This window comes from Rhea americana, unplaced genomic scaffold (genome assembly GCF_003343005.1).
Source record: "Rhea americana isolate MKP2758 unplaced genomic scaffold, rheAme1 scaffold_95, whole genome shotgun sequence".
NCBI classification, from domain to species: Eukaryota; Metazoa; Chordata; class Aves; order Rheiformes; family Rheidae; genus Rhea; species Rhea americana.
In genome coordinates, this window is record NW_028187144.1 from 710,738 (window position 1) to 734,949 (window position 24,212).

Genomic DNA, 24,212 nt, shown 5'->3' on the forward strand with positions numbered 1-24,212 from the left:
CTGAGGGTGAGGGCATGGGGGCCCAGGCAGTATTCTCCTAAATCCTTGCAGTGGAGGGGAGAGGCTTGGTGAGGAGCCCACACATCCTACAGGCCAACAGCTGATTTTGCAGCTGGTGTTGTGGGCAGGGCTTTGGTCCTTATGACCTCTTTGACTTTATTTGAGGAAAGAGGTTTGCTGAGCAGGGATGGTATCCCTCTGACAAAGCAGAGCAAGAGTGCCTTTGCCAATGGTCTTGCTAATCTAGTGAAGAGAGTTTTAAACTGGGTTTCTTGGGTGACCGAAACCCGAAGAGCAGTATAGGCAGGGAACAGTGAGGACATGTCTAGAGGCTAGCATGATGGAGGAAGCTCTCACAGTTTCCCTGCAAAGGCAACATGACTGAGGGCCCATCTCAGGTGCTTGTACGTGAGTACCCACACCATGGAAAACAAATGTGAGGAATTAAAAGTCCATGCAGAGTTAAAGAATTGTGATCTCATTGGGATTATAAAGACATGGTTTGCATGACTAGAGTGCTGCAATGGATGTATACAGGCTCTTTCAGAAGGACAGGTTGGGAAGACAAGGAGGAGCTGTTGTGCTCTATGCAGAAGATTGACTTGCATGCATGAAGCTTTGCTCTGAAATGGGAGACTGGAGAGTTGTGATTTGAACTACCGGATGAGCAGATGGGAGAAAAACCATCTGGAAAACTGGGCTCAAAAGGTAGTGATCAACAGTATGAAGTCCATCCTGTGACTGGTTGCTAGGGGTTTCCCTCAGGGGCCGGTACTGGACTCAAAGCTGTTTGATGTCTCTGTTGACAACTTGGATGATAGGATGGAGGGTACTCTCCACCAGTTTGCAGATGATCCTAAGTTGAAGGAATAGCTGGTATGCAGGTGAGAGGGCTGCTATTTAGAGGGATTTAACAGGTGAGGAAAGGGGCTGATGTGAACCTTCTGAACTTCACCAGAGGCAGATGTGCAGTATGCGCAGTCCAGCTCTTGGAGTGAAGTAACCCCCTGGAGCARAACAGGCTGGGACAAACTCTCTGGAAGCAGCTTTGCAGGCAGGGACCTGGAGCACAAAAATTGACCCTGAGTGATCAGTGCACCCTGGGGCGAGGAGGGCCAAACCAGTCCTGGGCTGTATTAATACGTGCACAGCCAGCAGGTCGAAGGAAGTGACTCTCAACCTCTCTGAGCATTAGTGAGACCATATCAGGAGTCCTGTGTCCAGTTTTGGGCTCCCCAGCACAAGGAAGTCATCAGTGTCCTGGAGGGCCCTGAGGATGACTAGGGAGGAGGGGCACTTGGTGTACCAAGAGAGGCTGAGAGTGCTGATTTTGGTCAATTYTAAGAGGAGGCTGAAATGAGTCTTACTGATGTCTATGGCCCCAGAATGGGAAGGTGCAGAGATGGCAATGCCAGGCTCTTCTTGGTGGTACAGAGCGAAAGAACAAGAGGCAGTGGACAGAAATTGCATCAGGGAAAAAATCTCATTAGATATTAGGGATTCTTTTTTCTCCCTGATGGTGGTCAACCACTGGATCAGATATCCTGGAGAGGCTGGAGAGTGTCCTTGCTTGGAGATAAAGGAAACTCCCCTGGACATGCCTTGAACAACCTCATCATGGTGGCCTGCCTGAGCAGTGTGTGGGCCCAGGTTAACCTCTAGGGGTTCCTTCCAACCTAAATTATCCTTAGTGCTGTGACCTTAGTGCTCAGTGCACTGCTCTGACCTTAGTGCTTAGTACATTGCTTTGGAAAGTTGCTTCCAGCTAAAGAGGAAGTTGCTATATGAATTGTTTAAACAGCAGCTTTACGAGCTTTACTATATTTTTCTAGTATTCTGCTGTGCATGACTGTCTGTGACATTTATTTATCTAAGTAGGGTTTTCTTTAGTTAATTCAGTATTAAGAAGCCATGGCTTGGAAGCAACTGAAACAAGTGATTAAACGTATTTTAAGGACTAGAATGTGATTTCCACTTCTGCATATGAACTAAAAGGGCTTTAGTTATGTTCTGAAGAGAATATGTTTTCATATGGCTTAAATAGCTTTCACCTAGGCAGGCCTCAAACTGACTCACAGACTGTTCACTGTCCATGTTGATTATAACCACTTTTCTTTGTTTAGAATATCTTCTTGCATATTTTGGATATGTCTAATCCCAAGGAAATCTGGAAGTTTGCTGAAAATTTCAAAAATGAAAATAAATTAAATGTTTTGGTAAGTTTGCATATTTAAATTGTGTGTCTGTCTTTGGAGTATGTAGCCTCTGAACTTGTCCAACAATTAGTCTAGACTTCACAATTTGGCCAGCTTTCTGTACTTCTTTCACAAAATGTTGCTGCAGATGTCTCCATAGTCCATTTATTCTTGTTCATTCTCAATGCATGTACATGAATACGATACTAAAAAATGAGAAATGCAGTAATTTTACTGCTTGCATCTTTTGAGGTTTTTACCATGCTTTCTCTTTGGCTTTCATCACTAACACTTAATGGCATTTAGGGTGCATGTTTAGGCTATGAGTATTCTGTTAAACAATAATATGGCAGGGATGAATTTGATTCCTCTGCACAAGGAGGAACTGCTTAGGCCTAGTCCCTCTTAGGGATATAGCTGGAAGATAAGGCAGAGAAGAAAGTGGGTCTGAGAATGCGCTGCCTGCACACAATTTGCGAGCTCTTGACTATTCACTAGATTTTACCTTATGGTATGTAAGGTAAATGTGCGATGCAGCTGTGCAATGCAGCACTGTTTTAGCAATGCCTGAGTGAGGCTGAGTGTCTATATGGTGTTGCAGGCAGAGATAAAAGCTGCAGTCTCTACAGCCAGGGCACAAAGTCATTATGAAGCACCTCTGCTGGTTAGCTCTGCTCTTCTCAAGGGTAATTAACTTGAATTCAGCAATTTGCTGGCCTGGCTACACTGTTGCCAACTTTGGAACTAATTCTTCTAATTTTCTGAAGGATGGGGGCCCTGCAGGGCACTCCACCTTGTGCTGTACAGCTTCCCATAGTGAATTTTTCCCGGTACAGAAATCTAACAGAGAATACATCACTGCATAGCAGGCATAATGTGGGGTCAGTGTGATCTTATATAAGACTAATGAACTACACTGCTTACAATATCTGAGCTCAGTTTGGATATTGCTTTCTGTGAGGAAAGAGTTTAAAAACATGAAGGAAGGCACTGAGAAGGCCATTGTCTCTTAGTGTAAAGCATCTGTGGTGGTCCATTTCTTTGAAGGCTTGTGTAGAAACTTCACAGTCAGCAGAAGATTAGTGCAACTTGACTGGCCAGATATATTGAAACAATTTGTAGTTTCATATTGCGGTGCCAGAAAACAACAAACTAGCATGGTTGGTCTGCTTGTATGTGTGGTTTTGTTTCTAGATCTTTGTGTAGATTGTTTTTATTTATAGGAGTTGTCTTACAGATCAACAATGCAGGATGCATGGTTAACCAACGGGAATTAACAGAAGATGGACTCGAAAAGAACTTTGCAACAAATACCTTAGGTGAGTGTTGGGGACTCAGTTCTGAAATATAGTATTTATTTTTGGTTACAGAAGTGTGTATTCCTGTTCCAAGAGGGATCATACTATTGCTGTGTCAGGGAAGGAGTGGAAAAGGAAAAGAAGAAATATTATTTTGYATGTTTGAAGTGACATTTCTTAGTTTCTCAATTTTTTCCGTTATTCTCATATGAGTGCCTTTATCATAACGGCAGTAGACAAATGCAAATAAGATTTAATTAAACTGATTCTGAAAATACAATAGGAAATTTCATTCCAAGCTGTTCTGCTACTGCTACTCTTTGCATAATTGTTGTGCTCTTATGGCTTGGATAGTGCTTAGAGCATACAGAGATGTTTTTAAAAGAGTCACTCATATGTTTCAGTATGTCTGAGCAGCCCCATCTGATATGATAGAAGTGCTTCCTAGAAAGGCTGTGCCCTGTACAGTGCTCTAGACAGTCCGAGGGACACAACATTTAATCAAGTGACTGATTAAATGACTGAGCAGTGTTGAACAAGTCTTAGACACTCCACATATATTGGGAACTCCAGTGAACTCAATGGTGGAGGTATAAAAAGGATTAATGGGCAACAAAGAAAGGGGAAAAAGGGAGATTTGGATGAGCAGGAAAGATAAAGAGCAAAGTGGAAGGACCCCCATAAAAAACATGGAAAAGATGGGAGCAAACATCTAGCCAGCAGGGAGAAAAACTGTCTGCTGCTGTTAATATTGTTGGACTAAAAGCTACACCTCTTGCAACAGGAGATGCAGTGCTTGCCTATGCCAGAAGTCCTGTCAGTCTCTTTTCCCTTGCCCTCCATGCAGATATAAGGTTTTCCTGAGAGACTATATTTAATATGTTCAGAAGCGACACGTTACGCAGAAGCTGTGGTGCTCTGTTTTTGTGTTGTCCTCCTGTTCATCAGTATCTGGGGCTAGAAAGGGGGAAGCTTGTGCTGTGTAGGTGAGGCATTTATAGAGCCAGGCATTTGGAGCCTGGAAACCCTTGCTGGCTTTTATTCTTGATTGATCCTGATTGTCTTCCTCAGCTCCCATTTACTTTTGAAAACTAACATTTTGAGTAAAAATGGCTCATGCTTAGCTGGTATGGCATAGCTTGTTTTTGTGCAAGTTTGACTACATTAAACTGACAATTAAAAATCCAAATATAAAGACATAGATTCATTTTCTTAAAATTAATCTTCAGCTAACATTCTTCTGTTTCTTGTGATCATAATTTAAAGCTAGTTTTATTATATCATCGAATTTCCCCTGGCCATAGAAATATAAGAATTTCTACCTTTAAGAATTTCTTCACCTTAAATTAGTTTAACGCTGTTGTAGTCTTTCAAACAAAAATTTGTCATTGAGCAAAGTTGCAGTTCTTCCAGAGAGAAGCAGTATGAGACAAATAAAATAGTCTGACCATGAAAGCTTGTTTTTGTTCAATTTTAAACATTAGGAAATTAACTGCCAAGGAGCAGTACTAGGACATCACTTGAATTAGATTTTATCTCACAAGTAGGAGAAGCAGCAAGTTCTGCTTTTCCAGCTGTAAATCAGCCACACTGGAGATATACAGCTGCACATATATGCTACAGGAAGTTAGTTGCAGCAAACTAGGAAAATGCCTATATTCTTTTTGTGAATGTTACATACAGATCTCCTTTATTCATCTGTGAATCACTTTCTGCATGAATGTAAAAGAAAGTAAAAGAGGTAATTACACATTTGAGCAGATGAAGTAAAAGAGGTAAGTCATGCACTGTTGTCCATCTCCTGCACAGTTCAGACAAGGACTGGGTTGTTTGCTGAGGCTGATCCTGTCTGGCAAACAAAGAGGATTAAATTGTGAAGCCTTGAGAACAGAGTGGGACTGGTTGAGCTGAGAGAGACTGTTCAGAGTGCAAGAGAGACTAGCTTCCTTGCTTGTAAGTCACACACGCGTGGAGGACCAATGTTTTCCACAGTGCCGGTTTTCTCTTTAAAGCCAGAGGTAGAGGAGTAAGTCATTCCCCTTAGAGTCATAGTGGGAGAAAGCTGTATGGAAAAACGCGTGTCAGAGTAGGAACCGTGTTAAGTCGTTTCCCTAAACACTGTGTACCCTTGGGCATGCWTTGCTTTGGAGAAGCTATTTCTGTATCAGTAATTATCTGTGGTTATAGGTTCCCAGAAAAGCCTTTGCAGATGTGGCTGGTATATACGATGTCTGTAAACCAGTATGTTGTCTGAATGAACAGACTGGATTTCCCTCTCCCTTTTCCCCCAGAAAAGGGAAAACCTGAAGGATGACATGGGCTCCAGAACCATGTTCTGAAAAGTTGTTCTTATCAGCAGCCTAGGAACCATAAGACAACTGCTTGATTTCTATAGAAGTAAGGATCAATTGTATTATTTTTTTTTTCATGGGTATTTTTTCCATCTTTCTGCGACTGTTTCTACCCGGATCTTAGCTCCGGTCTAGTGAAGAATTGTCTAGGATGCATCTATCTAAGATTGTGAGACACTGAACTATAAAATGATTTAAATACAGACTAGAGTCTTTGAATTTTGTATTTGATATCTGATTAATGTTTACATAAGCTGTAGGATCGCTCATTTAGATGTCTAAAATGCTGTGAAGCTTTTAAATCCAGGCAAGGAACATTTTCCTCTTGACTGACTTATTAGTCTATTTTCAGATATTTTGCATAATGGATGCTAAAGTTCAGTTCTTATTGATCACCTGACTGGTGAAACATACTTTATATCATGATCTTTTCTTACATTGCATCAGGCAAAAATGAATGCCTAAGTTCTCTGAGAGACTGGATGAGTATGCATGAAAATAATGCTGGTTAGAATAGAAAGTGAACACTCTTTTACATGAGATATTGATGTTTGAGATGTAGGTTTGAAGTATAATAAATAGAAGTATTAATGATTACTGGTAGTTTCCCAGAACCTTGCCAAAATTTCCATTTTACTGCAGAGCCCTTTTAACACTGAAGAAACTAACAGTCCTCTTATTTCTTTCCATATGTATTTGTTGCATTTTGCAAATCACTCACAGATCCCTATTGCAAAGCCAGCAGAAGCTGTAGTCTGAGGTTTATGTAACTAGGTGTGAGCTACATGAATATTTCCATTGACTGACTAATTAAAGGAGCTCATTCAAATAGGAGATGCAGAATCCTCTCTGGTGTTGTCAGAGTATGTAGGTGGTGAAGGGCATGAAAATGCAAAATGCGAGCTGAGAATTCAAACTTGGTGTGGTTTGTTTAGTATTGTAGTTTGAACTGTGATGTGCCTTGAGCAGTCAGCACTGATGGTATCTGTGCTCACCCAGCACCACGGGCCTGTGCTGGTGCGCAGCAGGCTTCAGATGGGACTCAGGCACAAATGCCGTGTGGCTTATTGTGGGTCTGCTGGCGCGAACATCTTGCCTCTTTTCCCCGCTAGATCCCCAAGAATTGCTGCTCAGCCACCGAGCACTTGCACTGCAACGGGGTTGTGCTAGCCAGACACAAGTCTGAAACTGCACACTGCTGCCTGAATCCCACCTTCGGGATGAAACTGAGTCACTGCCTTGGGGCAGTGCAGGCTGGTTTCTTGGGGAGCTGCAAATGCTGATGGGCAGTTTTAAGCTATGTTTTGTCCTTTTTTTCTGAATGTTGCCGCCCTTATGCCTCCTCCTGTGGACTGGCCTTTTATCAGGGTTGCATCCCGGAGCTGGGCAGTGTCAAGCAATAATTTCTTCTCATGAGACTTGCAGACATCTGAGTCAGCACTTCCTTCTTTTTTTATGTAAAACYCCAAACAAAGACTATTCATCTGACAGTAGTCAATCACTCTGGAAAAAAACTATCGTTGTTGGTAGGCAAACAGAAGCAACAGAAGCRTGTTCTTGTTGAAGCACTAGAAATTTAGCTTAAACAATCCTTTCTCCAGTTTATAGCCTGCCTCACTCTGCTTTTACTCAACACATCGTTTCACTTGACATGGAAAAATGGCATGTGTGTTACAGTTTATGCTATTCACTAGCCGAGAGAGTGCTCAGACATGTTTGGAGATAGATAAATGATGCTCTCAGTCTGCATCTTTTCTTCACTCTAATGAAACCTCCTCTACTCCCTTGTTTTAATAATATCGGCTGTATGCATTTACTCTGTGAGCAAGAAAGGGTAGGGCTGGAGGAAATAAGCTGTTCCTCTACCACAGTACAGTAGCAGTGCAACCCATCTGTGGAAAATCGCCTAACCCATATGGAGGTTTTCARGCACTTCCCTACATGCAAACCTACATGCAACCTAAGTGGTGTTTCACGGAAGACAGGGTTGCCTCCTGGATTGTACTCTGACCTACTGGGAATTTGGATTCCAGCTGGCAGTCTTCCATAAGGACAGTGCTTGATCTTTGGCAAGACCACTTTATCTGCAAAAAGGAGATTATGATGCCAATTTCCTTTATGAAGATTTTTGAGACTTATGGATGACATGTGCTTCATGAAAGTATAAGGCTGAATGTAGTTGCAAATCCACTATCTATATTGAAGTCCAGGTTCCCAGGACAGAGAGAAACCCTTAATAAGCTGAGTTGTGCTTTGTAATTCAAGGGAAATGCAAACCTTTGTTTTGTCTTTCATGTTCATTCCCTCTTCCCACATACTCTTTTATTGCTAGTATAGTGGAATTGGCCCTCACAGACAGCACACTAAACTCTTCATTCCTCATATTGTGTTCAGACTACTGGCTCAGAGATGTCTCCTTACTTGGAACTCCATAAGTTGCAAGGCTTGAAAAGATAACCGGGTCAAGGAAGAATGTCAGCTTGCTCTGTGTGTGTGTGTGGGGGGGGGGGATAATTTGGACATAGGAAAAGCAAGCCAATGTATTTAACTGATTTTTACCAGATGAATGAGCCACTGAAATCTGTACAATCAAACTTCTTTCTTTTGTTCTCACTCTTTTCRCAGTTGAAATAACGCTGTTCCTGATAATGCTGCAAAGCTCAGGCAGATGGAAAACTCCACTGAGTGTGGTGCTGGCTGCCTGCCATTATCTGAATGTTAGCAGATTAAAAATCTCACCAATAGTTTACCAGTAATTGCCAGATAAAACATGAAGCAAAAACTATTCTAGAATTCTCCAAGACACTTTGGTCTGCAATAATTTTATCATCAATTAATTTGATGTCATAAACAGGTAGTTGCTTTACAGTATTACTTCTTCTGAAACTGTAATTTTCTTTATAAACCAAGGTTAAAGGACAGTGTGGGGGTCACTTTATACATATTCCATAAAGCAGATAGGAGTATGTGTTCATGTACTATTATTACACATTATTTCCTGTTAGATTTTCAAATCCAAAGTGTATGAATCTTACAGGTTCTACTAGATTTTAGTATACTAATGCTGAATTGTGATACTGATTTAAAGGCTTTCTTGAAGTCTTCCTTCACATGTTTGTTTGTCTTTTCTGTTTGAGGTGTTCCATAATTTGCTTAGTTTTGTGGTCTAGTATAGGAAGACATGTAGCTTTGTGTGGGAAGGAGCAATGTGTAATGCACTCTGGGCTTCTGGCCACTGCATGGGGATAGCTTTTGCTATGGTTGTGCTGTCGCCAAGGTGGCGAGATCAATGGTGAATTAATTGTTAGAAGAATGTGCAGAACTACATTCCAACAAGAGCTAGCAATAGTGTTTCCATAGAGTTCCCTCAGCTTCCACTTCACATCATGTGAAAGATAGTCTAATTTGACTTTAAGAGTTTATGAAGCAGCCAGGCAGATTTTTGTAGTATTTTTTAAGCAGCTTAGTGTAGGAATTCAATGTTTGTCTTCCAAACAGCTCTTCATTTTCTATACTTGCATCATGGAAGTTTTTCTCTGTGATTGTGAAATGCTGAGTTACTGGTCATACAGGTTGACAGAGTAGTTCACTGTATGGAGTGAAAAAATGGGAAAAGTTAATTAGAGCACAATATCAGATTACTCAACTAAATTGAGAAGACCTCAGAGCAAGTGGAGCGATTATACAACAGGACACAAGGGAAGGGAATGCATGCTGATTCCTTTTTTTTTTTTTTTTTTAACAAGTAAACCCGAAACCTAAACAAACTGATGTGATCAGCACTTGTGAGAGAATGAGAATGTGTATGAACAAAATGTATTCTAAGTGATGTTAGTTACTTTTACAAGCATTATGATAYGTAATATGCAGACTGAGAACCCATGCCATCTAGTCTACCATATGACAGTTAGTTGAATGCCATGTAATGCTGGAGTTGCTCTGTCCTTATAGAAAAGACCTTAACTAYACTGTATTATGCAAAATTTCCTACTATGTGAGCTTAGCTTAGAGGCACAAAACTTTTATGAATTTTTCCAAAGAAAAGCAAATATTGAGAGGATGTTTATCTTTAAAAGGAATTGTACATCAATCCCAGGACCTTCTTTGGCTCAAGAAGATGTGGCTAGCATGTACTGTGTCAAGCTTTACTWTGGGGAACAGGGCTGTAGCATGCCCAGCAGGCTTCTCTAGCTGGCTCTTCGCCTCTGCAGAGTTCAGCGAGGGCAAGATGAAATCCTGTATGTGGGGGTGACAGACTACACATCTACTCCCCCTATTCTGCTGCTTGCTTCTGAGCAAGCTCCTGAATTAATCTTGCTGGGCTCCTCTGCGGCCCAGCAAATACTCCTGCTCAGAGAGAACTGTTGTGCATCTCCCTGCAAAAGGGTTTTTTTTCTTCCCCTTTACACCAGTGGAGCCAAACTTTCAGGCCAGGCAGGCAATATACCTTCCAATGGCAGGAAAAGGTCATATATAACAGTCTGGCTTCTGTGACAGGATCAGATTTCATAGCTGCAGGTAGCACAATCATACATCCAAGAGCACCTGGTAAGTTTACTCCTAGCTTCCTATCTGCTGGATCTGAGATGTCTGTGGGAAAGTGGGAAGCTACTGCTTGAGTTTCTGCCACGTGAGTATTTTGGGTAGCCTGTCCTCTTATACAGACACTGTTCAGACCTGTGTGGGAAAAGGGCTGTAGTCTAGGTGAGCCATGTTGAGAAACATCCTGCTCCTTGCTACTGTTTTTCCCAGAGGACTCTTGATTCCTCCTCTGTTGTTTTTACAGGTGGTGGGGAAACACAGATGGGGCCCTGGAAAACACAGTGGCCTGGAGGCTGAGCACCTGTATTTGTGAAGGATCTGCTCAAGATCAGGACATGCTTTCTCCAGAATACCTCCAGCAGTGTTAGTAGTTCTTGTCTTTCCAGAATAAATCTCCCTCTGTTTCTGCCAGAATCACGAAGATGCTGTCAGAAGAGGGGCAGGATCTCCAAGATACTTGATGCTCTTTCAGTGCAAGACACATTGATCATAACCTACCCTTCCACGCCCCTTTGTGCTCTCTCTTGTCTTTTAAAAAATAAGGAGAAAAAAAAATTCCCTACAGTCTGAACATAGTGACTATTAAGAATTAATCACATTTGATATGCCTTACCATTTTAACTCAGCTCTGTGGGAGGAGGTGCCTCATTCAATAGGCAAAAATGATTTCTGTGTTAAGGAAACAACAGAATAGAATGATGAGCTTTTTCTTTGGGAAAGTTAGGTGCCCAAAACAGTGATATCAATAATCACTTGTTAGAAAAAGTGTAAATAGCTTAGATGTTGTCTTGATTTTTTGAATGGATAGGAAATGTAGCCTCATCTACCAAATCAAAATGTCAGTTTTCCTTGCAGAGGAATAATTACTAGAAATAGGAAAATTTTCTTTTTTATTTTTAATACTGCTCGTGCAGTTCATATTTTGTGTGAGGACTGTGGCTGTAACACTTTCATTTATTGCTTCCTATTTACTTAAAGAAAATTCATTTCTGTGTTACAGCCTGCTGTAATACATCCATGCTTGGAAAAATGCATGCCAGCAAGTATGAGACTGCAAGAGGCTTCTAGACTAGCTGTACTTAGCRTTGTTTTTAGTTTGATCACTTTGAATGTAGCTATCAAACAGCATACCAGCTTTTATATGGATGACAATGTGGAAGTTTAAACTGGTGATGATGTACTTCAGTTATAAAGATATTTCATGTATAAAGGTATACCTAATTAATCTCACTGTACTGAGTTAGTTGCTGAGATTGTTTAGCCTCACAGAGCAGCCATGCAAGTAAGAATGTGCAGTATAGAATATATTTGTTAAAAAAATTAAGAAGTCTGTGTCCAGACACTTAAGATTGGAACAACAGTTGGTGAAATACTTAGTAGGAGAAATAAAACACTCTGGTCATGAAGCCTCATGCTTCAGATGGATGTGTGTTTTGAGATACTAGTGCCTGCCCCGGGAAGGAAGGATCAAAACCAGTCTCTTGACATACATTCCCAAAGCAAATGAGCAAATGGTCTTGTGGGGCAAAAASGTAGAATGATCTGACTATGTGGGATTTACTGAATTCTTATTAAAAGAGAGGAAGAGAAGAGACGCTGGCTTTGCAATTTGTGGTTTTAACTACACATACAAACTTCTGACAGGCTGCAGTTGCTATAAGCAGTTCTTTTGGCATTGAGCACTTCTCTCATCCAGCTGGAAAAGAAAACAAAACTCAGTTGTTAATGAGGCAATGTTAATGCATTCATCTTTGCWTCTCTTTAGAATTAACAAACAGAAATGAAGCCCTTAAAGCATAAATTAGTCTGGGGGRAGTCAAATCAAGAGTTGTCGTAGCTGGTGCATTGCAGCTCTGCTTTTAGGAAATGCAGCTTACTTAACCAAAACGTGAGGTTRGTTTGCGTTTGAAGAATTTATAGCAAATCAAAATTTAATCCAGCCTCTCAGCTTGTACTGAAACTATTTTTTTTTTATCTTGTGGCAATCTCCCCTGGCAATYAGCAGTAGTTCTTGTCCTAATGATGTCATCCTTCAGTCTCCCAGCCGCTACCAGGGGAGACTTATGCTCTCTCATTATTCACTGGCAACTGCCTTGGCGTGCATTTTCTGCTGAAGGCAGCCTGCATTTACTCATCTGCTGCGCATTCATTTTGTTTGATTTGCCTGGGTTTTAAATATATTGTGTGCATATGGATGTCCCTGTGATTATATTGGGAAAATGAAGACTGTTGTGGCTGACGAGGGAACTGAACAGTTTGTTCACTAAGCATGTAACACGTTTAACTTTGGTAGCATATTTATAAACATGCTGCATTTTAGCTGGGTGATCTCATCGCCTCTGCGAAAGGAAGGTTATAAAGACACATGCTGAAGTCGTCATGTCTAGTGAAAAACATGGCCTTAGTAGCTCGTGGAAAAAAAATATGTTTAGCACTGACATAGAATTGTTGAACTGGAGCCACTTGTGAAGGGAAAAGAGGGTGAGCACAGCTAACAGAGGCAGCGAACAGACACAGAAGTTTGCGCAGCACTGTCTCAGCTCTGCCTTGAACCTCTGGGGGCCTGTGTTGGACATTGTGGCCTGCTGACCCTTGTGGAATGAGGAGACTAGAGAGTGACTCTGCCAACAGGTTAGGGGAGCTGGGCAAGGGCAACTGCAGGAAGCCTTAAGCTCTCCTGGAAGAAGCCCCAGCACTTACCCCCCCACTCCAGCTGGGTGTAGCTACTGCTAAGGAGCAGTCTCTCTTGCCCATGAATAGAGGGAGTAGCGGCTTTTGACACAGGTAGCCCTTGTTTAGGGTGGATCAAGTACCCTGTGAGCTGGTAGTAGGGAGAGGTCTATTTAAAAGCCAGGCCTGGAGCGCAGCTCCCAGAGGCAGCAGTTTGCACAGTTAGGTGCAAGAGGACATCTTTCTTTTTCTAGTGCTAGTAGTGCCCACTCTTGCTAACATGGTTGTAACTCRCCAYAAAGCATATTTGCCAGTAGCTRTGGGAATTGCTACATCAGCTGTGTCAGAAGCTTCAACCCAGACAGAGCCTCTTGCAGCAGATGCTGCCCTACAGGTCTCAGGTTGCAGGGAGTGYTTGGAGCCTCTCCAGAAGACCTGGACTGATGGTCCGCCCTCCTGCAAGAGGTGTGCTGCTGTTGACGATTTGTGTGATTTGTGTCATCAGGTCAAAGAGTTGCGGGATGAAGTCAGTAGACTGCAAAATATGCGAGAAAATATTTGTGAGCAAGAGATAGACAGGGCATTCTCAGAGAYCATACTGCTCCCGGAGTCCCAATCSCCTGYAGCAGGGGAGTTGCTGGAGGACTCTGTGAAGAGTGAAATAGTTCAGCACAGCACTGTTGAAGAAAGCTGGAAGCTAGTTGCTTCTTGAACAAAAAGAAGAAAGGCCCCTAATCCTCCTGTAGACCTGGAGTTACGGTTGAAGAGCAGGTTTAGTGCACTCCAGGATGAGGAGAACCCGGACCTGGCCTCAAGGGAAGCAACTGGGCTGTCTGACCCTGTGCCTTGYGTGACCACTYGGAAGAGGYRACRWGTSGTKGTAGTGGGTGATTCCATGCTGCGGGGGACAGAGGTGCCTATCTGCCGACCTGACCMCTCCTCTAGAGAGGTTTRCTGCCTRCYGGGGAYGAGGATACRAGATGTGTCTGAAAGGCTACCAAGGCTTGTCCGCTCAKCAGATTGCTACCATCTACTTCTTGTTCATGTGGGTGCTAACGATACAGAGAACAAACTAGAGACAATCAAAGAAGACTTCAAGGCATTGGGCATGATGGTCAAGGGTCTGGGTGYCCAGGTGGTCTTCTAATTGGTCCTGCTGATTAGGGGGARGCATGGGAGTAGGAACAGGAAGATTTTCCAGATCAACAGTTGGCTACGCCGCTGGTGTTGGCAACAGGRTTTTGGATTCTGTGACCRTGGAACATGGTTTGAAGATCAACAACTTGTGGGGARAGATGGGATTCAGCTCACCAAGCAGGGCACATTTGCCTTTGCAAACAGGTTGGCCAGCCTAGTAAAGAGGGCTTTAAACTAGGTGGGAAGGGGGAGGAAGGGAGTCATACAGACARGGTAGACAACAAAACACAAGTTGGGCTGGGGAGCTTCCAACAGGTGCATGCAGCTGGGGATGTGCGTTTGGGACATGGCTATGGGGGACCCCTGTACACCCTTCCTGGGAAACCTGCAGGCGTGACCACCTCTTTGTAATGCCTGTACAGCAATGCACGCTGACCTGCTGGAGAGCAGCTCTGCAGAGAAGGACCTGGGAGTGCTGGTGGATGACAAGTTGACCATGAGCCAGCAATGTGTCCTTGTGGCCAGAAAGRCCAATTGGTCTCCTAGGGTGCATTAGGAAGAGTGTTGCCAGGAGKTGGAGGGAGGTGATCCTGCCCCTCTCCTCAGCCCTGGRGAGGCCTCATCTCGAGTCGTGTGTCYAGTTCTGGGCTCCCCAGGRCAAGAGAGTCATGGAGCTCCTGGAGAGAGTCCAGYGTAGGGCTACAAAGATGATCAGAGGKCTGGAGCACCTGCCCTATGAGGAACGGCTGCGAGAGCTGGGCCATGTTTAGCCTGGGGAAGAGAAGCCTGARGGGGGATCTTATCAATGTGTACAAGTACCYRAAGGGAGGGTGTCAAGGGGAYGGGGACAAACTCTTTTCAGTTGTCCCGTGTGACAGRACAAGAGGCAATGGGCAGAAATTGAAGCACAGGAAGTTCCGCCTGACCGTGAGGGGGAATTTCTTCCCTGTGAGAGTGACAGAGCACTGGAAGAGGTTGCCCAGAGAGGCTGTGGAGCCTCCTTCTGTGGAGATCTTCAAGGTCCACCTGGATGCAACCTTGTCTATCATGCTSTAGGTGACCCTGCTGAGCAGGGRKGTTGGACTAGATGATCTCCAGAGGTCCCTTCCAACCTTACTGATTCTATGATTCTGTGATTCTAAGTATTATACTCTTACTTGATGCAGAAACACTAGACAAATGGGTCTAGAGAGGTTAATTTTGAATTAAACAGCTGAGAGCTTTTTTAAAAAAGGAAAACAAAATTTAAAAATTTGTGTTAAGAGATAAAAAGAAACCCAAAATCACTGTCTTGCACTTGAGCTAGCTGAAAAATCACTAGGTGTGTCTGAATCTAACACACTATCAGTTGAAGAATGTTTTGAATAAACAAACTTTGCTGGTCATGGCAACAGCTGTAATGACATAYAGTTTTGCTGTGTGTTCAAATCTGTGCTAAATAAGCATGATTAAAGTGGGAAAGAATACAGCTAAGTTTCCTTGAGTAATCTTAGTTGTAGCTCTGGGCACCTAATCCTAGTATTTTCCMTCTGGGCGTTGCTTATCTTTTATAATAATCATATTGGGTATGAAAGAGGCAGTTTTTATGTGCAACACAAATCAGAAATGTTGGGATACCCCAAGTGATTTCACACTTGCAGAGTCGTGGATAAGTCTTCAGTGCATCCTCGCTTTCTCCAGTTAAACCACAGCCAAACCTGGATATAGTGGCCATATATAAGGCCTGAGAAACACAAGTATGTAGCAACAGTTTGTGCCTCTTGTTTATAACCTTGCATAAATATGTCTATATACACATGCAGGGGAAATAGCTTCCCTATTTTTCTTGGCATCACCTTACCGCTATGTAAATATATACCTGACCCAMACTGCCTTTTGAATCATAGCTAGAACATAATGAGCAGTTTATACTATAGGTACAATATACATAAAAGCCTATAAAATAATCGGTGTGTCTTTTGAGAAGTATGCAGCAATGTGGACCTACACGTTGAATGGACACAGGTAAAGCAGCAATGTAATGATTACATTCCAATGAAATTTCCGAAATAAACAGACTTCCTGTATTTTGATTTGTTATRAAGGGCAAGAAGAGGAAAAAGCTTTTTCAGAAGGAAAAATTAACATTCATGTTTGTCTATCTTTGTTGTAGGAACTTATATTCTGACAACTGCCCTGCTACCCCTGCTGGAAAAAGAAGCTGATCCCAGAGTGGTGAGTTTGTGAAGTGCTGAAAAGTGGTGTTCTACCATTCTTTCCCTGTGATTTGAGACAGTATCTCTTTGGTTGTATTAGCAAACCAGGATTAGTTATAATGCCATAAGCATCTCAAGAATCCTCTTGGAATTTGTTAACAACAGGCTGCTTCTCAAAGGCAAAGTTCTTTCCTGCTCCTCTCAACCCTTTGTTGGAAAGCAAAGTAGAATAGTTCCTGGGAAACTGCTTTTTGTTTCCTCAGGGCAAGTTATCTCCTGMAGCACAGTGCAAAATACCTATAACAGAAGCATAGGCTTAGAGGAACCTTCTAGGTATTTGTGTAAAACAGGACAGCAAGTCCCGTTTAATTTTTTTTAAAATAAATTTCCTAGGTTTTATACAGTATTCCTTGTTTTCTAATGAGCTTCTGTAAGTACTAAATGTAGAAACTACAAATAGTGCTATACTGCTATTGCCTTTCTCACAATTACTCTTCACAAGGAGGTAGCACAGAGTTCCCTGATGTGGTTGACAGCATTTTGAGTGAAAATCACTTTAAAAATATATATTTTTTAATTTCATTCACGTCATCTCCAGGTGCTTCATAGTTGACCACAGGCATATATAGGATATGGAGGAAAATCCTGCTGCCAGGGACTTCAACATAAGGCTTGAAGGCAACATTAAATGCATGAGTGCGATTGTGGGGAGTTTCTTGTTTTGTTTTTTTTTCATTTGTTTTTTATTCAATTGATTACAGATAACTGTCTCTTCTGGGGGCATGCTGGTTCAAAAATTAAGCATATCTGATTTGCAGTCAGAAAATGGGACATTTGATGGAACTATGGTGTATGCACAAAACAAGGTACGTTCCATGGTTTTGAAAGGAAAGTGCAGCAGTTGTTTGCAGTTGGATCATACCATTTGCTTTGCGAAAACCCTTTTGTCCACTCTTGCTCTCCCATTGCATTCGACCCATGTAGAGACCCACAGGCAATAATCTTCATCAGTACAAATTTCCTGCTTTGGTCAGAGCAACCACTGCATTTTAAAGTGCAGAGCAGAGAGCGGTTTCAGGAGTATTGTGGCATGCACCCATGAGTACATGCCATTTTGCACTGAGAAGATGGCTAGACTTTAATTTGATTTAAGGCTCAAGGGGAGAAAAGCATATTTAGTTGCTAAGTCCTCTCTGCCTGCTCAGTTCTTACCTGCAGGCTGCAGCAAGCAGACTTGATCAGTACAAGCAGTGTAACTACTTTAAAGAGAAGCTTGCAGGCAGGATATGGWCTGCAATGACCGGAGTGGGCTCTGATAACATTATCCAGTAAACCCAGCTAGGATGAGCAAAGGTGTATTTCTGCTGTACCAAAATGCCCCTGTAATTACAGTCTGGTTTGGTGTAATTTATCTCCCCGGGAAACTCTYGCTACTGATTATAGTGAGACAGAATAACAAACTCAGCAGACRGGGTAATGGACTCAATGCTAGTCTGGCTGTTTTTGTTCTATCCTAGAGACAGCAAGTTGTCATGACAGAACAGTGGGCAAAAGCTCACAGAAACATCCATTTCTCTGTCATGCACCCCGGCTGGGCAGACACACCAGGTACCATCTGCTTGAGACTCTATGTTTTTTCTTTTCAGGATTAGTATATAAGCAAAGAGAATTGAGACTCTCTGATAAATTTCTTTAGCAGGTGCAGCAATTTCTTGCCTCCAAATCAGAATCAGTGATCAAGGGAGTTTTGTACCCCCTTGGTACAAACCCCTGTTCTGTACAGTGTCTGGTATCTGGGAGGAGCCAGAGAGTCATAAAGGGATATGAATGGTTCCAGGCCCATGCAAATGCACAGAAAAGCCATGATGCCTTCCACTAACCTTTAAGTTAGACTTGTAATGGGACTGTTAAACACAAAGATACAGCTTCTGCCTCTGTGAGTGTCGACATGCAGATGGTGGGAGTCTGWGAGGGCGTATAGGAAAACAGGGCATGCACCATTGTGCAAGCCTTGCTGCTCTGCTCTTCCTCTAAGCGTTTACTGCTGTTGAGAAGCAGCGTGTTTAGCTAAACAGCTCTTTGSCTGAGCTGCAGCTGTCCTTTGCCTGTGTCGCAGCGGGCTGGTCAGCACCAGTTATCCAGTATGCATGCTGCATTTTGCAATGTGTTAGCATTGCCTAAGCCCCAAGCTTGGAGCGTAGACTAGCAATCCAATTTCCCATGTCTTTTCTAGGAATGCAGCTTCCCAAATGTGCTTTTGATAACTGTAGCATTTTCCCCATTGATTTTATTCTTGAAAACTACCATTTCCAATTAAATACCCAAATATTTCTTTTTAATTAAAATATATTTATTTTTGCACTGTATCCTTCATATATTTGAAACTTAATGAGCTTTAAAGTTATCCCACCTTAAAATTCAAGGACTTTCCAACTCCCCAAAAATAACAACTGCAGAGAGGGACCTTCAGTCATCACCACCTCTTTGACAAAATAAACACAAGCCAGTATTTAAGCATTAGTTATATTGATCATTTAGGTAATGTTCACTACATACTTGTGAATGTTATGCTGCAGTTGTTTTCCTAAAACTGGTGAGAAAATAAGTGTTAAAGATTCTGTCATGGTTCATTGTATTTCTGTTTACTCCATGTTTTACTTCTTTGCAATTTATAATAAAATTGGATAGAAATTCTCTCACTGATTCCTATTTTCACATTCTGGTAGTTTTCTCCCTATAATTTGACCCAAATAAATAGCTAGTTGATCATCTGGTAGTTTACTTCTGTTCCATCACAATAGATGCTTTCTGTTCTTCACACAATCACAATGGCAATTTTTAGCCGTTTTAAAAAAATATTTTAACCAAAGATGACTTAAATTGCACATTAACATTCCATTTTTCTTCTTCTTTCTAGCTGTGAGATCATCAATGCCAGATTTCTATCAGAAGATGAAGAATGCCCTGCGCACAGAGGCGCAGGGAGCAGACACTGTTGTATGGTTGGCAGTCTCACCTGAAGCAACAAAGTTACCAAGCGGCTTGTTCTTCCAAGGTTAAGTCASTAGTGTTTTATATTGTGTCTCAGTGCAGACTGCTAAAGCTGTCTGGAACTGGAGGAACCCTCTCTGACCTGGAAGGGGATGAAGGCCTGACCAGGCAACTGTTCAAAGGATAAAATGTTTCTCAAAATTGTTCCATGACTAAAGGTTCAAGTAAGCGTTATGCAACCAGAGAAAGATTGTGTTAAGCTGGCTGTTACATTCCTGCTTTCATCTTCTAAATCAGGTAATAGAGACTTCAAAGCATTTTTTAAAGGAGTACTTCGTGTTTTTATGAAGATGGTTCCATGCAGGACTGTGCCAGAAGGAAGGTGAATAACAGCAGTCMAACAACATCTTTTATGATGTTGGGAAGCTATCATCCTTCTCACAGAGCGCTGGAGGTTGGCTTTGCTTTGACAGGCTCCTCCTCCTACTTCTCCATGCTAGTGTACAACTGCCAATTCCCTCTTTCTCTAAAACTGTGCAGAGACTTGAGCTCAGTGGCACTTTTTGGCATTGTTAGCACAGAGAATGTAGGTGGAAGAAYAGGATAGAGCCTTTTCCTCTTCCAGACAGATGACAGGCATCTTGGTAGGGGTGGCTGTAAGCATGAATGTCTAARTGGTGATGCAGATCAGTCCAGTGAGAGAAAGGCCAGGCTCAGAATAATTGCTTATAGGAGCCTAGTCCTTCTTGTCGATGTGGCACTCAGTCTGATTCACTGGAATTTCTAGTTGGGGCGTGCAAGAAGTTTGGACTTTTCCAGGGTTGGGTTAACTTTGTCCTTTCTCTCCCCTCCCAAACAGTCATGGATGGTTGGTCGACAGATAACTGAACCAGGCCTTTTGAATGCTATTGTGTGATAAATGCAGAAACTACATATCCCAGTTGGTCATTCGTTGTAGGATCAGACTTTACCTTTTTTCATATTGCTGTCACCTTGCTTTTCTTCTGGTCCTGATGCTTCCATTCAGCTGTTCTTACTCTAGATCATAATTTCACCAATATTCCTGCCTTTGGCCTTTGTCTGCCCCCAGCTTTAGTAAACAGGGAACAAGCTTTGGCTCTTTAGCTGTAGATAAGGACTCTAGAGAGCTTTGGTCTTGGCATGACTGCGCTTAAGGCTGCAAGAGCAGTCTTGTGTCCTGTGTTTATCACAGAAGAATAAAGTCAGAYGGTTCTTTCTCTCTCTGACTACCCTTTGGAAACCACAGCCTGGAATGCATGCTCTTTAGGTGCTTTCAGTACAGGGCTTTCTGTGCAGGAGCACTCTACCACCAGCCCTGCTCTTCTGGTCCTAGACGGCCATTTCCTGAATCAGTAGCACCTTTCCTCCATTTCCTCCGTTCCCTTTTATTCTATTCCCTTTGAGTGCAAACCAGAGCCAGCATTTTTTTTCCTGAGAAAAGAAATGGGAAGTGAGAACAYGACTTGTACAACCAGAATTCTCTGCATCTGCCAAAATGAATAAAAACTGTTTGACAGAGACTTGCTTTCCAAAGTTTAGAAGCACCTTCTCCATGATGCTGAGCTTGGCTTGCACATACAGTTCCCAAACATTTGCACATAGGCTACTTGAAACACTCCTCCCCTAAACCCCACTGAGGTAGGAAGCAGTTCGTATTCAGCGATGGAGAAGGAAATGATCCTTTGCATGTCTCTCTCCTCAGTTTTCCATAAGCAGAGGTGTGTGCAGCCAGTTACAACATTTGCTCTTAAGAGACCAAATATCTCTGCTCCTCTGGGAAGTATGAAAGCAGACTGCTAGGTTTTCAGAGAAATCTGCTGCCCAGCTTTGGAACAGCTAGTTCTGTTTGTCTCAGCTGGCTACTGTGGGAGTTGGACTTGCTAAGCAGACTAACTGTGCTGCAGCAGTGCCCTGATGGTTGCTTCATAGATGTCTGAGAGCATTGTCATATGGTTCCAAGGCTCTAGCTATGATGTTTTTGGAGAGAAAATCTCTTATTGGAAGACAGCTTAAAGTGGACAGTGATATAACACTGAAATAGACTATATTTATGTAGTGTAAGGAGGATGAGATTCAGGAAACCAACCAAAGCATCRAACTGAGCAAGCTTGGTTAGACATCTTGATATCAGATACAGTTACTCCTAGCTGTTTAGCAATTAGCAGAAGCCCTTTAGAATTCAGAATTTAACCATTTAAAAAAGTAAGCATTTTAAGGGTGAAAATAATCCAGACAATGAAGYCTCAGCTGAAGAATTTGTACAGCTCTAGAAGGCTTGTTCTGGAAGCAAGGAAAAACCGTGTCTCATGCTGAAAAAGCAACTTCTGCCTGCACTGATATTCTCAAGTTACTGGTCTTTATCTACAACAGTTACACTAGTGACAGAGAGCAGGCCTAAACCCCACAGTAAGGCTTTCCTTTATCTATCCTGTGCCTAGCTGCAGAGATATCTCTCTCTCTCTCTCTCTCTCTCTCTCTCTCTCCCCCCCTCTCTCCTTTAATCATATTGTGCAAAAAGATAGTCCCTCTAGCTCAATAATTCATATAAAATCAGTTTAATTTCTGATTTGGAAGATGTAATTAACTAACATTGTTTATAGAAACCTAGAAGATAAGGCTTCTGGCTTCAAGACCATGAAGTACATTTGGGAAGTACAGAGCCTTGAATAAAAATCTCCTTTGTGCTAGARGAAAAAGTTAAAGTGCTTTTGTTTTTGTTTTTTTTTTCCTTCCAGACAGGCAACCAGTTGCTACACACTTACCCCTAGCAAGAACCTACAGTCCACCAGAGGATGAGGAAAAGCTAATGGAGATGCTGGAAGAATTTTCCCAGAAGTTTAAATCTACTTCTCCAGGAACTTAGTGTCACTGCTAACACAACGTAACCACAAAGCTTCTAATTATACAGTAACAGTACTGTAGTGTGCCTCATGTAGAGGGGAGGTAGGATGCCATAGAGCTGTTAAATTGCATTCAGGTGTGCTCATAGTGGGGGACAGTGGTACTAGCAAATTTGTTCTGGTGCTGAAAGTTCCTTCTCTTGTGAATATGCACCTGCTATCTCAAGACATGATATGATGATTGGAAGAAAAATACAGACCCATAAAAATGAAATAAAACCCAAGTGATGCCATTAGGCATTGTGAATTTACCCCAGACTTTTTAAAACACTCAATGTACAGAGAAATCCTGAGAGGCACATCTTCAATAGCTCTCATGAATGACTTCAGGAAAAAAGAAGTGTTATTAAACATTGTATTTGGCAGGTTGATTGCTTTCTTTGGGGGAGGGGAGCACGCCTGGGCTCTCACCTATAATCAGGAATGCAGAAACTCTCTTTTGCAGTGCCTGCTTAGTTTGAACGGAGGGATTTCTCACAGCCTTCAGTTTCTATAATTCAACCCTGGTATGCACAAGTGATCTACTTCCTGATGTTTAAACAGCAAGAATTTAGGAATGCTGCCAAATGCCTGCCGCATTACTTTATGGAGCCAGGACAGAATATTATCCCATTTACGTCAAGACACTATGAAGTAGGGGACCTCAACATGCACCACACCCTGATGTGATTGGACCCCTCCCCTTCAGGCAATGGAGAAATGGCTGCATGACTCCCAGATTAAAAAARATAACATGTTAAGCCTTATGTATGCGCTTTTTGTCAAAGATCGAATGGAATTGCTTTATCATTTTGAATGGAGTAGGAAGAGGAAAGGAACACTGGGAGTCTCGAGTTTTATAGGATAGAGAGCTCCACCTCCTGATGAAAGGGCTTTAATTTTCCTGGAACAGTTTATTTCCAGAAAGGGAAGATGAGATTCATATTGCCTGGCTTGTGGACATTTGAACTACTTATCCGGACTCCCACTGTAAATCAGTAGAGAAAGAACAGGCTCTTCCACAGTGATTTATTAGCTCTAGTTTAGAAATAACCCCTGTATATGTTTTTACTGACTTTAAAGATAAGCCAGCTCAGACTAAGACATTTAGGTGGGATTCATTTTATCTTATGTGTTTCAGATATTAATCACTGCAAAGCCAAGACTATTACGAGCAGTATGGTGACACAGTAGTGGTGACACATCTGAACTGAGTGTGTTTGATAGCAAGCTGCATACAAAACCCAGCAAAGTTACACTACCTCTTTCTACCCCCCAGTTGGAGATCAATATGGTAGGACAAAAGAATTAGACATAAAATGTTCTCTAGAGCTCTCTACAATGACATAGCTTGAGGCTATGCTGATGGGCAGAGGAGAAATCACGATGTCTGCTTTACACACTTTACTTTCCAGAAAGATACCTTACTGGCTGACGTCCACTTTCAAACCAAGAGCATGCTTCAGAGTCCTGCATTTCCTCATTATTCAAAGGCATTCTATTAMGTATCAAGTTAGAAAAACTTTGCTTTCTGGTCTTCTGTCAGTTGCCACAGCAATACAGGCTTTACTGTAACAGAAGAACTGAAATAAGTTTTCCCATGAAAAGCATTGCTAAAACACTTCAGGCTGTCATACTTTCTGAAGAGGCTGGAGCAGCATTCAAACTATTGCTTCATTTTTTTTTTTTTTTTAGAAATTTAACTCCTTTTCACACTACAATGAAACAAAGCAATAAGAAGGTTTGCACAGACATTTAATTCTCAAAAAAATTTATATTAACAACATTTTACATTGTTCAAACTGTTAAATACAGTTCCTGAAAACAAGAGCATGGCAGAAAGCATATATAGTAACTGCATTTCTCAAAGTAGTAGCTTCAAAGCAAATTAAGACAATGTTTGCAYACTTGAGTGGTTTAACTCAAATCACTT

The 24,212-nt window shown here is 42.0% G+C and overlaps 1 protein-coding gene across 2 annotated transcripts in view; it reads left to right on the plus strand.

The window, feature by feature from the left end:
- Positions 1 to 22,665, plus strand: part of DHRS12 (dehydrogenase/reductase 12) — a 30,613-nt gene extending 7,948 nt beyond the window's left edge. The window contains exons 4-10 of one of the 2 annotated variants that reach the window (XM_085324984.1): positions 2,124 to 2,216; positions 3,433 to 3,514; positions 16,346 to 16,407; positions 17,150 to 17,254; positions 17,906 to 17,996; positions 19,306 to 19,443; positions 22,136 to 22,665. In XM_085324984.1, the coding sequence (XP_085181110.1) occupies positions 2,124 to 2,216; positions 3,433 to 3,514; positions 16,346 to 16,407; positions 17,150 to 17,254; positions 17,906 to 17,996; positions 19,306 to 19,443; positions 22,136 to 22,263 (699 nt within the window). In that variant the 3' untranslated portion in view covers positions 22,264 to 22,665. The remainder of the gene's footprint in view (positions 1 to 2,123; positions 2,217 to 3,432; positions 3,515 to 16,345; positions 16,408 to 17,149; positions 17,255 to 17,905; positions 17,997 to 19,305; positions 19,444 to 22,135) is intronic. The other variant, XM_085324983.1, reaches the window with a different exon arrangement.
- The last annotated feature ends 1,547 nt before the right edge of the window (positions 22,666 to 24,212 follow it).